The sequence below is a fragment of the Emys orbicularis genome, chromosome 5 (genome assembly GCF_028017835.1).
Source record: "Emys orbicularis isolate rEmyOrb1 chromosome 5, rEmyOrb1.hap1, whole genome shotgun sequence".
Lineage (NCBI taxonomy): Eukaryota > Metazoa > Chordata > Testudines > Emydidae > Emys > Emys orbicularis.
The window spans coordinates 42,413,176-42,426,439 of NC_088687.1; the positions used below are offsets into that span (position 1 = coordinate 42,413,176).

Consider the following 13,264-nt stretch of genomic DNA (forward strand, 5'->3'; position numbering starts at 1 on the left):
AACAAACATTTAAAATGAAACTTTATAAAATAATTTACAGAAATCCTACCATCTACATAAAGCGGAAGTGTTTGTATGTGTGTGTTGTGTGTGTGAATAACAAGGCAGTTGAATGATTTGTCTCAGCCTTTTAAGTAATAAAATAATTTAGAAGCAGTTCATGCAATATGGAAGCAAAAGAATGGAAGTTCCTTCAAGGTTTCCTGCTACCTTGGACATCTACTGAGCATCAAACGTGGACCACCGAACACATGATAATACAACTGCCAGATGCCGTCAGAAAGCACCAGGCTTAGTCTCTCCAGACAATTACTTATGTAAACATAAATATACAAGTTGATATTTTTCTACACAGTACAAATACAGGTCACAACTTCTCAGCTGTGAAAGTAGTCAATCTCTTTATTGAAAGTAGGATAATGTTCAGACTGGAGTTCCATATATTTCTATACACAAGGTCACTAACAGAACTTCCTTGTTTTCACCAGTTTGCTCTGATATTTTACTGAGTGTCCTCCATGCCCTATGACATAAACATCCAGCAGGTAGGACTTGCCAGGCTGCAGGCCTTTAATTGTCTCTGTGGTAACTGCTTTCTGTAGATTCTGGCTATGAAAATATTTACAGAGGACTTTTTCTGATTTCTTCCTTGTATCTGGACCCAAGCACTGGTTCTGTTCTCTTTTCTTTTGCTCTTCACTATAATTGTCACCGACTTCCTTTTTGTAGATGCAAAATTTGTTTCTTTCTTGTGTGCCTAGCCAGGCCACTGTGGCTGAAGAACATGTGCGAAGTTTATCGAAGGCTTTGATCCTTGTGTCTTCAGGAAGAGAAGGAAATGACTGCTTATTAGGTCTTGTAGTAGCTAAGATCTTCAACATGGAAGCACCCTTCTTACTTCCTTTCAGCCTAATTAGATATTTAGCTTTTGGTTTTCCTCTAAGTTGGAACTGACGGACCTCCTCAACGTTTTGAGACAAGAGAAGTTTTCCATCTCTTCTAATTTGGATCTGAACAGCATCCAGGCACGAATGAACAAAGAAGGTGACTTTTTGGTGTGACGAAACAGGAGCAAACCGTAGAAATTTGGCCCCCTTTCTCTTGATAAACACATCTGTAACTTTCCCATCTTTCAGTTCAACTGTCTTCTGTTTGGCTTCCTCTTTAGTTCTGGCAAAGGTGCCAACATAGGCAGTGCTCATATTTGTGTTAACATTTACTGCAAACATGTCAAAGTAGTACTGTGTATCAGGTTTTAGATCAGATAGTGTGAAAATGTTCTTGTTCCCAATGCAAATCTTCTGCAGGTCAACTCTTGGCTTCGAAGACATTTGGCGACTAAGCTTTGATGATGATTTTAAGAAGCTACGTTCTTTGCCAGAATTGTTGTCTGAAGGGAAGCCAAAATGGGCAAAGTCAAAGAGGCTGAAATCCAGGCCTGGTTTTGGAGCCATCATGAAGGCATCATCAGAACTGAGCTTGGCTTCAACAGCACAGAGGCTTTTGAAGTTGTGTTCTTTATTGATGACTATGCAATACTGAATTGGCTGTTTCAATAAAGATGCTGTAGGGCTTGGTTTCCATGCCAATGTGACTGTTGTGCGTCCAAGAGAGGTGACATCGACTCTTGGATCATAAGGTAATTCGGGATAAGGCTGGTCTGACTCTGGAGTTGTAGTGGCATATACTTTAAAATGTGTATCCTTCTCAGTTGACAGCAGTTCTAATTGGTACAAACCAGATGGGGAACTAGGAGAGACAAAATATTCAACATCATTGCCTTTGTAAGAGAACAGCTCTGTGCCTTCTTCATTAATAATCTGTTGTTTCTGCTGCTCAAGTGGTTCTGATTCACCTAGAATATGAACATAGAAAAATGTTAGAAAATGTGTCAATATATGATGATATACGAAAATGAAACTCTAATAGCTACTTGTAAGTAAAATGTCAGAGCCAGATGAAACAGTTTCTGGAGCATAGGATACTCCAGTCGTAAATAATGATCAGGCACTAGTGAAATCAATCCACTTTTGAGCAAGTAGTACTTGAGTCTAAATAGACAGTGAAACTGATTTAGAGATCCTATTATTTACAAGTACAACAGAAATTGTACGGTATGTGATCATTTTTGAAGACTGATTCACTTTGTATTTAAAGGCAGGTATTTGGTTTTTAATGCTTCTACAAAAGGTTCTGGAAACCAAATATCACATTCTTTCTCTATAGAACAGCTACCACCTGGAGAGAAGCCCCATTTGCAGGCTTCCCCATATTACTACCCCACAACAGGTATGTTCTCAAAGGAACACCACTAGGGGTGAGAGGGAAGTGAGAGAACTCAAATCCATTTGGCACTGGTGAAACAGCTGATGGAATACTGTGTCCAGTTCTGGTGCCCACAATTCAAGAAGGATGTTGATAAACTGGAGAGAGTTCAGAGAAGAGCCACAAGTATTATAAAATGTGGCTTCTAGTAATAGACTTAGGGAGCTCAATCTAGTTAGCTTAACAAAGAGACAGTTAAGGGGTGACATGATGACAGTCTATAAGTACCTATATGGGGAACAAATATTTAATAATTGGCTCTTCAGTCTAGCAGATAAACTTGTAAAACAATCCAATGGCTGGCTGGAAGTTGAAGGTAGGCAATTTCAGACTGGAAATAAATCATCTTTAACAGTGAGAATAAGTAATCATTGGAACAATTTACCAAGGATTCCGGTAGATTCTCGATCACTAACAATTTTTAAATGAAGATTGGATGATTTTCCAAAAGGAATGCTCTAGGAATAATTTTGGGGAACTTTTATGGCCAGTGTCACAGGAGGTCAGGCTGAGTGTTCAGAATGATGTGGTTTGTTAACAAATGAAATCCACGTGATATCAATAAGCAAAGTTTTACTTTATCATATTTCCATATAAAATGAGATGTTTTATTTTCAAATATGCATACTCCCTCCCTCTGCTCTCCATTACATTCCCTGATCATTGCTCTGCTTAGATTTATAACATACTTTCTGATCTGTTTACTCCTAGTTCTTTCTCTTGAAGCTCCCTTTAGATGAGACTAGTGCATCCCAATGTGTCAAACTCACCTGGAGGACTGACAGAGTCACCTTTTCCTTTATTTAACCCTAGGGGAGTGTATTCCTCTCTTTCACTCTCCATGTCACTGACTGTTGCCTGCCTTCTAAACTAATGCAAGGTTGGGATTCATATTCAAACAGTAAGGACTCAGACATCCTCTTAAATGTTACACACACCACAAAACTGTGTGTATCACATCACTACTGATTTGGGCAGACTTGAATCAGGTAGAGATGAAAGTCTCCCATTATCAGTTCTCTGACCCATAAAGTCCCAGAATTAGAGTTTTCACTGGTTTATTACCTGAACCTTCTCCACTGGCCTCTTCTGGAAGTTCCTGCAGGCTCAGCTTCCATTCCAAAGGAGCATCACATGGTGTTACAGTAACTGCTAAGGGAGTGTTGTCTTCTTCAACCACAAAGAAATACCTATGAAAGATTAACAAAAGTATAACATTAATAAACTATAATGACAAGAAATAGCGGTTGACATTAAATTTTCTGGACTGGTACTCATGGGGTAACTGAGACAAATCAAGAAAGGTGTAAATGAGGACAAATATGATGTTACCTACCACTTAAGATGAAAGCTCTTTGAGGCAGGGACCATCTCTTTGTCATGTGCTTGTACAGTGTCTAGCACAATGGGACCCTCTAGGCATGCATATATATATATAAAAATCACACACACAACTGCCTCTCTCTTTCTGGCATATTAAAGTGCTTTTATTAACTGTTTGAGGTATACCAAGTACCATGAAGTCCATGTAAACAGTTCTTGCTTTACCCCCAAAGTGAGTGAAAATACTTGTGCTTTCAAATGAACAATCAAATTTTGCTTTTATTTTATACATAGATATTATTACATGGGGGGGGGGGGGGAAGAAGGCAAACTGGAAAACACAAATCCTTGAAAAGCAATGTTTTCTGTTTTGTATATTATCAGCTCAAGACTCTGATGGTTTTACACTACAACAATTTTTACTTGGAGGTGAAATCCAGCCCTCACTCAAGTCACTGGCAAAACTCCTATAGATTTGATTTCACACTTGATGTATTCCTTCAATGTTCTTTCAGACCAACTGAAAATTTATCTTCTCCATACTTAATTCAAAGTGTCAAAATATCGAAAAGCAAAAAGTGTTCACTTAACTCTTTATTTGTGGTTAGTTAAATATTATGTATATTCCTGGACTTATTTGGGGTTTTTTGTTTGGTTGGTTTTTGTTTTGTTTTTCAGTAGGATATGACTAGTTCTCTTCAATTTATCACATAGCCTGTTTAATCCATTCAGTACTGTAAAGTAAAATTAATACTCTGGTTTCCACATACCAGAGAGAGAATTCCGTTAAAGATCTTTGTTATTTTTTGTTTTATTTTTGGTGGGGTGATTGGGGTTTGTTTTGTGTGTATTTGGGTCTCAGTAAAAGTATATGAAAATGGGGTGGTGGAAGACCCCCTACATAATTGGTTTCCTTTCCTTCCCCCTCCCCCCCCCCGACTTGGTTTGTGGCCTCACTTCAGGAAAATTTTGTGGTTTGTGCGGCCTCTGGACTCACACAGAAAGTGAAAATAAATTGAATGGGGATGGGGTTGGGGTTCAGCCTGGGTCAGTGTGACCTACTGGGACTGAAACACACAGTTATTTTTTGATGCAAGAAGATAATATTTGTATTTTTCATATTTGGATCTAAAAATTGATTCTAACAAATCCAAAACAAATATAAATATTAAGTTACATGTACAACCCTATAAATTATACTAGTCAACATACCTTTTAGGTGTATCTCTGAAGAGAAAGCTGCTAATTTCTGCTCCATCTGGGATTACTGATGAATCATGGAAAAATGCTTTGTCCCGGATCTGCATCTGAAAAAGTTCCTCATCTCTGGTAGGCAACTTCTGTGTCCTGGAGTTGAGCGGGAGCAGCAGCAAGAACACAAACCAATGGAGCAAGAGCATCCTACAGCAACAAAAGGAATTCATGTCTGATGAATTCTAAATGGAAAGTTCACTAGTAACTGCTACTTTTTGATACACAGTGTTATTGTTTCATTTTAATAGTATGGCTTTATTATTATGCATATATATCTAATCAGAAAAGATGAGATTTTAATAAAGCAATATTTTTCTCATGACTTTGGGTCAGATTCTTAGGTAGTGTAAGCTGGTGTTGAACCTTACACCAATTTACCCTAGCTGAGGACCTGGCCCTTTATACCTACTGTGTTCTTAAGCAAGTCATATTTAAAATAAATGGTACCAGAATATGTAGATGTTTTCCAAAGCTGTAAAAAAAAATTTTTTTTAGCAAGAATACAAACTGAAGGGACTAGTATATTCCTGATATGCACATACAACACTAATGGTAGTAGTTACACATGTGCTTTATATTTCAGGGAAGCCTTCAGTTCATGTGGATAACTATACAAGCATTAGTAATATATATGGTAAGGAACAATCTTACGAGAGGGACTGACTAAAGTATCTAAATAGAATTTTTTTCCATCTCCAACTTCTATGAAGTTGAGCCCACCCACTGATTTCAAAATGAGCCATTGTCTGGTATTTCTCTCTCTTTCTACTCATTAACAGTGAGCAAAGCCTTCCACATATTTTTGTAGATCTATAATTTGACATTTTGCCACAATGAAATATAACTTGTTGGACCTGGGAGCGAGCACTAACACATGGCAGATAGAGGTTATGTCGACTTCACTTTCCTTAGATTTTGGTTGGACTCCTAGCAATCCTTTTGACAAGTAAATATTTCCAATCAAATTACCCTTTATAAAAATAGTGAATTAGGAAAATATGAAATATTATCCCATATACATTCAAAGCACATTGATATTAGCATGCAATTCAGCAGTGCTTAATCCTTGGGCCTGATGGGAATTCCAAAACACAAAGGCAAAAAATCCTTTACAAATTAGGCACAATAATTCATAAGACCAGACTTTCATTATTATGTCTACAACTAGGTCAGTAATGACTATCCCTAGATATACAGTGGGATGGAATTAAATTCCCCATTCAGTACAGTACATGATCTAATATGCAATGGATTTGGAAAAATAAAAAAAGAACAGCCCAATTATAAGAATAGTAAAGGGAATTTAAATTATATTTTGATGAAAGTTACAAAATTAGTTGAGATTTCTAGGCAGCTGCCTAAACCATGTGTATTTCAGTGAGTTTGGGGATCCAGTTTGTATTGTCATTTTTATTTTACTTTCCTTGCTATTACTAGGGCTATGTATTTGGATTTACAATATTCTTCTATTCTACAGGGTAGGTTGATTATATCTTTATAACACACACTTTCTTCTTTAGATCAAATCTTACAAAGTGTTTTTTACCCCTGCTTGACCATTCTCTGACAGCTTATGTGAAATATCAAACCCATGGCTCCTTGAGAAGCAGCGTGTGTAATTTCAGTCATAATAAACCTACTCTTCCCCTTCAACTTCTTTATGAAAATATAAACACCCAGCCCCAATGGGAGCACCAGAGGCCTCCTCCTTCCCACTCCAGGGGAAGGCCTACTACAAGCTCCCAAAGAACAGCAGCAGCCAGCAAGGAGCTGAATGCAGGTCCCTGCCAGCCGGTGTACCCCCTTCTCTCTAATCCCCCATCCCCTGTTCTCTTCCATTGGACCCTCAGCAGAGACTACCAAAGACACAAGATCCCAAGGGTTCCCCCTCACTCCCTTCCACATTATGGAGCCCCAGCAGGGTCTCCGTCTTCTCTCTTCTGGGGGCCAGTCTACCAAAGGCTCCATTTCCCGCTGAAGAGTGGTAGCAGGCAATCAACAGAGGAGGAGACTGGCAGCCTCCCTCTCCTCCCTCCACACAGACCTTTGGTAGAACTTGCTTAGCGACATTGGTCCCCAACAGCTCTCTCCTCTCTACTCCCGCCATATGGAGCACAAGCAAGGCCTCTTCCTCCTTTCCATCGTCATTTTCTCCAATTCTGCCCTGAGAACAGCTTCAGAGATCTTCTCTCTGGGATACAGTCAGCTCCCCTTTCATACACAGCAAGAACTATAGATTGCTTCAACTCTCATGGAATCTGATACTATTCTTGTTCCCACTAAATTGCTACATCTGCCTATAATATCATTGCCCCTTCCATCCACATTGTCCTTTTAAACTTTCTACCTTCATGTATCCTCCTGTTCTTTGCATCTTCCTTTCCTCTTCCCTTCCCCGGACTTGACTCCAACTCTCCTGCCTACCATCCTCTCCCACGCCTACATTCCAGTTCAACTCCTTACCCTTATCGCTGCACTTCCCCACAAGTGGAAGGCTTGGATAGAAGAGAAGGAATGAGGAGGGAGAAAATATTATATAACAAAACCCAAATTTATAAAAAGATCAGACACATCCAGATGCCTCTATAGCAAAGCTAACCTATCCCATCATCATCTGATTAATTTTAGTCTTGTCATCCCTTACAAATAAGACCTCTACTCCTCATTGTGTTGTTTTCCCTCTGCATGTTTTTTTTCTTAAAGTTAGGGCCAGAACACTCCACACCCCATGGGAAAATCCATAGGAAAGAGACTTGAAGGAAAGAAAATGGAGCGAGGTTCACCTCACAGAGTTGCATATTCGTCTTTCTTTCTTTTTTTTTCTTTTTTTTAAGGATGGTTCACCTTGGTATGGTCTCAAGGCCCCTTTTAGAGCACCCAGAAAACTGGGTGGAATCCACCAAAGTAAGTTTAAAAAGCTACACATTACTCTCATTTACACCGTTTCTATGGAAAGCCGTCAATGTATTGGACATGGTTATTTTTCAGCTGCACAATCTGAGTAGGTTGCCCCCTTATTTATTCTGTGATAGCCTCACAATAGTAACATGCCCTCACGACTATGAGGCTCTGTGATCACAATTCCCTCGCAGAGCTTACAATACTGCATATGTAACCCTTGCAGTATTTTAAAATGCATGTTTTATTCTTCTTCTTCACTGATTTTTAATTATATTGTTATTATGCTGCAGTGTGCTAAGCACTTTGGTAGGAAAAAGGCATGGGTGCTTTATTTAAGAAAATGTATTACTGTTTACAGTTAAGGCTAAGATTTTTGTCACAGTTAATTTTAGTAAAAGTCAGGGACAGGTCATGGGCAATAACCAAAAATTCACAGAAGTCTGTGACCTATCCCTGACTTTTATTAAAAATAACTATGAGAAAATAGGGAGGGAGGAGAGTCCAGCACCCACTGCTGCTGGGGCTGCAGGGTTCCCCATGCATGGTGGCTGAGAGCATGGGGTCCCCCGTCACCGGCAGCCCTTTGAGCTGTGGAGTCTGTCCATAGTGGCTGGGAGCTGCGGGGTCCTTCACCTGCCACCCGTTCTGGGTGGGAGCTGTGGAATCCCCCTGCCAGCAGTGGCTTGGAGCTGTGGGAGTCTCTGCCGCACATGGCAGCTGGGAGCTGCAGCGGCTCGGGGCTGCAGGCCCCCCCCCCCCCCCCTGCCCACAGTAGCTGGGAGTTGCACCGGGGCTGAAGCAAAAATGTCATGGAGGTCTCTGGAAGTCACAAATTCCGTGACTTCCATGACCTCTGTGACAAAATGTTAGTCTTTTTTATAGTCAAATCATGATTCAGTCTCTCCAAAATTTGTCAACTTTCATCCTAACTAGCTCCTATTTTCTTGAACTCAGATTGAAGCATTTATACTTATCAGCAAAGCTAATGACATTTGACATGTTGGAAACAAAGATCATAAATCAAAATATTTGCTGACTCGAATCACCAAAGTCAGCAAAAAACTCTTTCCTTATACCATGTCAAATGAGTTTTGGGTGTAATGAAACACTTTGTTTATTGATGTTTGAAGTATTATCCTCAACCAATGGGGAGAAGAATTCTGACTTAACCAGAACAATTACAGCAGATGATGGTAAGGTAAGAAACGCTGATAGTTTCTGAAGACAGCGTCCTCTAAATTAACCCCCCTGATATCCCAATACTGTATATTCTCAGTGTCAGCTCCAATGCAATTTAACCTTTATTAAAATAAACTACTTTTGATTATAGGATTAGCGAGACTTCTTAAATTATTTCACCAGATAATCCACTTTAAATAAATTAAATTAATGGAGATATCCTATCTCCTAGAACTGGAAGGGACCTTGAAAGGTCATTAAGTCCAGCCCCCTGCCTTCACTAGCAGGACCAAGTACTCAATTTTGCCCCAGATCCCTAAGCGGCCCCCTCCAGGATTGAACTCACAACCCTGGGTTTAGCAGGCCAATGCGCAAACCACTGAGCTATCCCTCCACAAAATACTTTTGTGGATGGGTTGTCAACATTAACAACTGGAGAGGTAGAAAAGATTCAGTTTTACCTTCATTTTCTGTATCTAATTATCAAAGTATTCCTTGGATTAAAAACAACACTAGAGATATGTTGGGTTCAGTTCTGTAGTGCTTATTCAGGCATGACACCCAATGAAGTCCATGGGAATTTTACCTGAGTGAGGATGACAGCCCTGGCCCACTCCATACTTTTTAAAATTGTAAATGGAAAATGAATGGTTTATAATCCCTCGCCTTGATACTTAAAGGTGAATAGTGATTTTAGGTGCCTTCATTTTCAAATACCCAACCTGAGGTACTTTAAAGGGGATTAATTTTCATGGACAACACTTTCTGAAATTGGACACGGAAAAACTGAGGCATCCAAAATCACTATTTGGTTTTGAAAATTTAAGGCACTAGTTTTGCACAATCCTTTCATACTAAACATAATTTTCTACAACAGAGCAGTTACATTTTGGCATAAACTGAGTTACACCCTGTACAGATTACTCACACAACATATGCATTGTGGCAGTAAATCCTTCTTGTTTTTTAAATATATTTTGGGTCAGATTTATCACTGGCATAGGTGGGTGAAACTCCATTGATTTCAATGACATCTCTCTTAAAATTCATTTACTGCTTGAGAGTGCATAATTATTGCCAAACCACCTCACCCCCTCCCCATCCCCGCTTCTTGGAAACATTCAACCAAGAATGTTTTTATTTGTTCTGTGTAACCAGGTCGGAGCCTGGTTTATTTTTAGAACACATGTACAAGAAGAGGCCTAAACTTTGCTACTCTGAAACTGTACAACTATCTGAAATATGTTGTGTGACTTCTTGTTCTCCTGGCTGTGCCACCTCCTAAATATCTTTTATTCCCTTTTCTGCAGGTTTATCTTGGTTACTTTTTTGTTTGTTTGATTTTAAAGCAAGAGTCAATATTTTATTGATATATTCCTGCTGACTGGAAGGATTTGCCTGCTGTTTATCATTGATTTTAAGCAAAAGCTGGAGTAGACAGTCCTAAGTGAAATAATAAACACAGTTTTCCTTCTCTAGGATTGCAAAAGTGCCCTCTAATGGCCCATCTTTACCTCTCCCCATTCCCTGCCCCCCCCCCCCAACTCTCTCTCCAGCTGCGAGCCTGAATCTGGATGCGAATGTGATGCTTGGTCGCCTCTGTGAGTCTGATCTCTAAATTCTGGATATTTAGAACTGGAAGACAGGAGATTAGGAGACATGGCTTGTGCTGCTGATCCTCAGAAGGGCAAATACTGACATGGCCTTTCCCGCTAACTTCAAAAAGAAATGGGACTACTTGTCACTCTTACAACGCCATAACTCCAATCTTCCTCATTTAAAAGCAAAAAAGAAAAATATTGCGAAGCAAGCACAAGTAGCTCACTGAAGGACAAGAAAAATAAGTCACCATTTGAATGACAGAGACAGACAGATATACAGAAAGAACACACGCACAGGCCCTAGACCTAGAATAAAAAGAGCCAAACAAATTGCCACTGAAAAAATTATCAGCTTTTAAAACAGTTTGAATATTCACTCATTCTAATAGAAATACAATATCTGGCTACACTGTGTAATGGGCTAAAAGTATATGCTTCTGAATAGTTATCTAAATATATCAATGGATGCATACAGTACGATTAATTTGTGAATTCAAAAGAGCAAATAAAACAGCTTAGAGGCCACAATGGCAGGCACCTTTTGATGGATAGACAGATAGAATACTGTTCCTTCAAAAATACCATAATAAATGAATATTGTATGACATATTGTGTATTATTATGAACAAAAACACACACATGAAAATTATGTAGGTTAAACCTGATCATCCAGGCTGTGATTATCCATAATTCATGTCTGTGTCCTGAATGCAAAATTCATATGCAAACAATCTCATTTATCCAAAACTCCAATTACATAAACATTTTGGATGGTCTTCAAAACATTTATGTATCAGAGGGGTAGCCGTGTTAGTCTGAATCTGTAAAAAGCAACAGAGGGTCCTGTGGCACCTTTAAGACTAACAGAAGTATTGGGAGCATAAGCTTTCGTGGGTAAGAACCTCACTTCTTCAGATGCAAGTCATTTATATAAATTATATAAAACATTTATATAATTGCAGTTTACCTATATATTTAGGGCTCAGAAAGTGAATACAAACATCTGGATAATTTGTATTTTTAAAGTAAAGCGGGAAGGGAAGAATGATGGGAGAAATCAGTCTCTGTATTTGGATCTGGATTAGATTTAGGTTTAGCCTGTGTTTTGAATTTATGTTTGGGGCCAAACTAGATTAGAGTTTAGGTCCAACAGCAACAAAACCATACAAGATATTCTCACAAAATATTGAGCCAAAATGGTAGTATTCTTGCAGGATACACAGGTAGTAAGAAATTTCTACATGTTGGGCTGCATCTGAACCAGATACAAAAATAGACTCCTCCTGGTTTTGGTCTAGGGTGACCAGACAGCAAATGTGAAAAATCGGGACAGGTGGTGGGGGGTAATATAAGAAAAAGATCCCAAAATCAGGACTGTCCCTATAAAATCGGGACATCTGGTCACCCTATTTTGGTCAAACCTGGAAACAAAACCTTAGGGGTAGTAGTTTCCAGTATATGGAGACCTCTCCCAAAATTTAGGGTGCATGTTTCATATTTTAGCTTCCAGCTTGGGCCCATCCAACTTTCAGGTCTATGGAATTGCTTCTGTGAAAGCCAGGGGTTATCCCTAAATTAGTTATAGCATCACATTGTCTTTCTCGACAACACACATACTGATTTAAATTACAGCTGGTTGACAAAAGGAATACATTTTGTTCTGTAATTTGTGAACAAATTGTCCCTTTTTTCATCTAAAAAATTGAATTTCAAACATTTTCAGACAGATCTAAACTACATGTTTATTTGCAAATAAAACATCATTCACTGAGTGGAATAAATAAAAAACTTATTAAAACTCACTAATCTACCAAGGATGGTAAGAGATAGTGATATGAATTATACTATCCTTAGCATTCTGGATTTTTGTAAGTCTCTTATGAAACTTGCTTGCTTGTGATTCCATTTTGCTTTGCTGTTTGTGATCAGAGCAAAGATGAAAATAAATACTTTTTAAAAGATTTCCTTGCACATATACTGCATATATACACGTGATTCTCTTACAAGGCACACAATACTCTCTTACAAGGTAGCATGAATATTAGATTGACCAATAGAGATTTGTCAACAAATTGCATTGATCATAAATTTTAATACACAAATTATTCATCAAATGCCTTATCTATGGAAAATATTTCCTTTATTCCCCAACTGTCTGTAGGTCACAGAGTCCTGTAAAAGATTTACAACAACAAAAAAGGATCTGGGTTTACTTGAAGCAAATGCATCTGGAATAAATAAAACCTAATGTTTAATTACAAGGAGTGGAAAGTGCATGATTGTAATTTAGTGAGGATAATTTCAAGGCACAGTCTGCCACAGAGGTTCCTGTGTTGTGTTTCTTTTCTTTTTATTGTATGAATGGTAAACTTTTTTTTAATCTACGTCCTATTTTTAAAATTGAGGGCATTCATTTTTCCTTTGTGTTAACCATGCCACATCTGATAATAAATCTGTAGAATCTGATTTAACTGTAAACTGTAAAGAGAACATAGCCTTGGAAAATAAAAGGACATGCTATGTCGGCTCTGACTTACTATAGGAACACTAGTGTTAAGGATCTACAAGCTTTTCCGTTATAAACCCCTATTTTTCAGGGTTTTATAACTCATCTGCAAAAAAAATTCTCAGAGAACAATACAGAGTCTCAGCTAAAGAGCATTTTTTAAAAATTATTTATC

General features: G+C 38.5%; 1 protein-coding gene across 1 annotated transcript; it reads right to left on the reverse strand.

The window, feature by feature from the left end:
• Positions 1-461: 461 nt before the first annotated feature.
• Positions 462-5,048, reverse strand: NDNF (neuron derived neurotrophic factor). The gene is made up of 3 exons (XM_065405659.1): positions 4,861-5,048; positions 3,391-3,515; positions 462-1,855 (listed from the first exon to the last, which is right to left on the reverse strand). The coding sequence occupies exons 1-3, from the start codon at positions 5,046-5,048 to the stop codon at positions 462-464; spliced, it is 1,707 nt and encodes a 568-aa protein (XP_065261731.1).
• Positions 5,049-13,264: the final 8,216 nt, after the last annotated feature.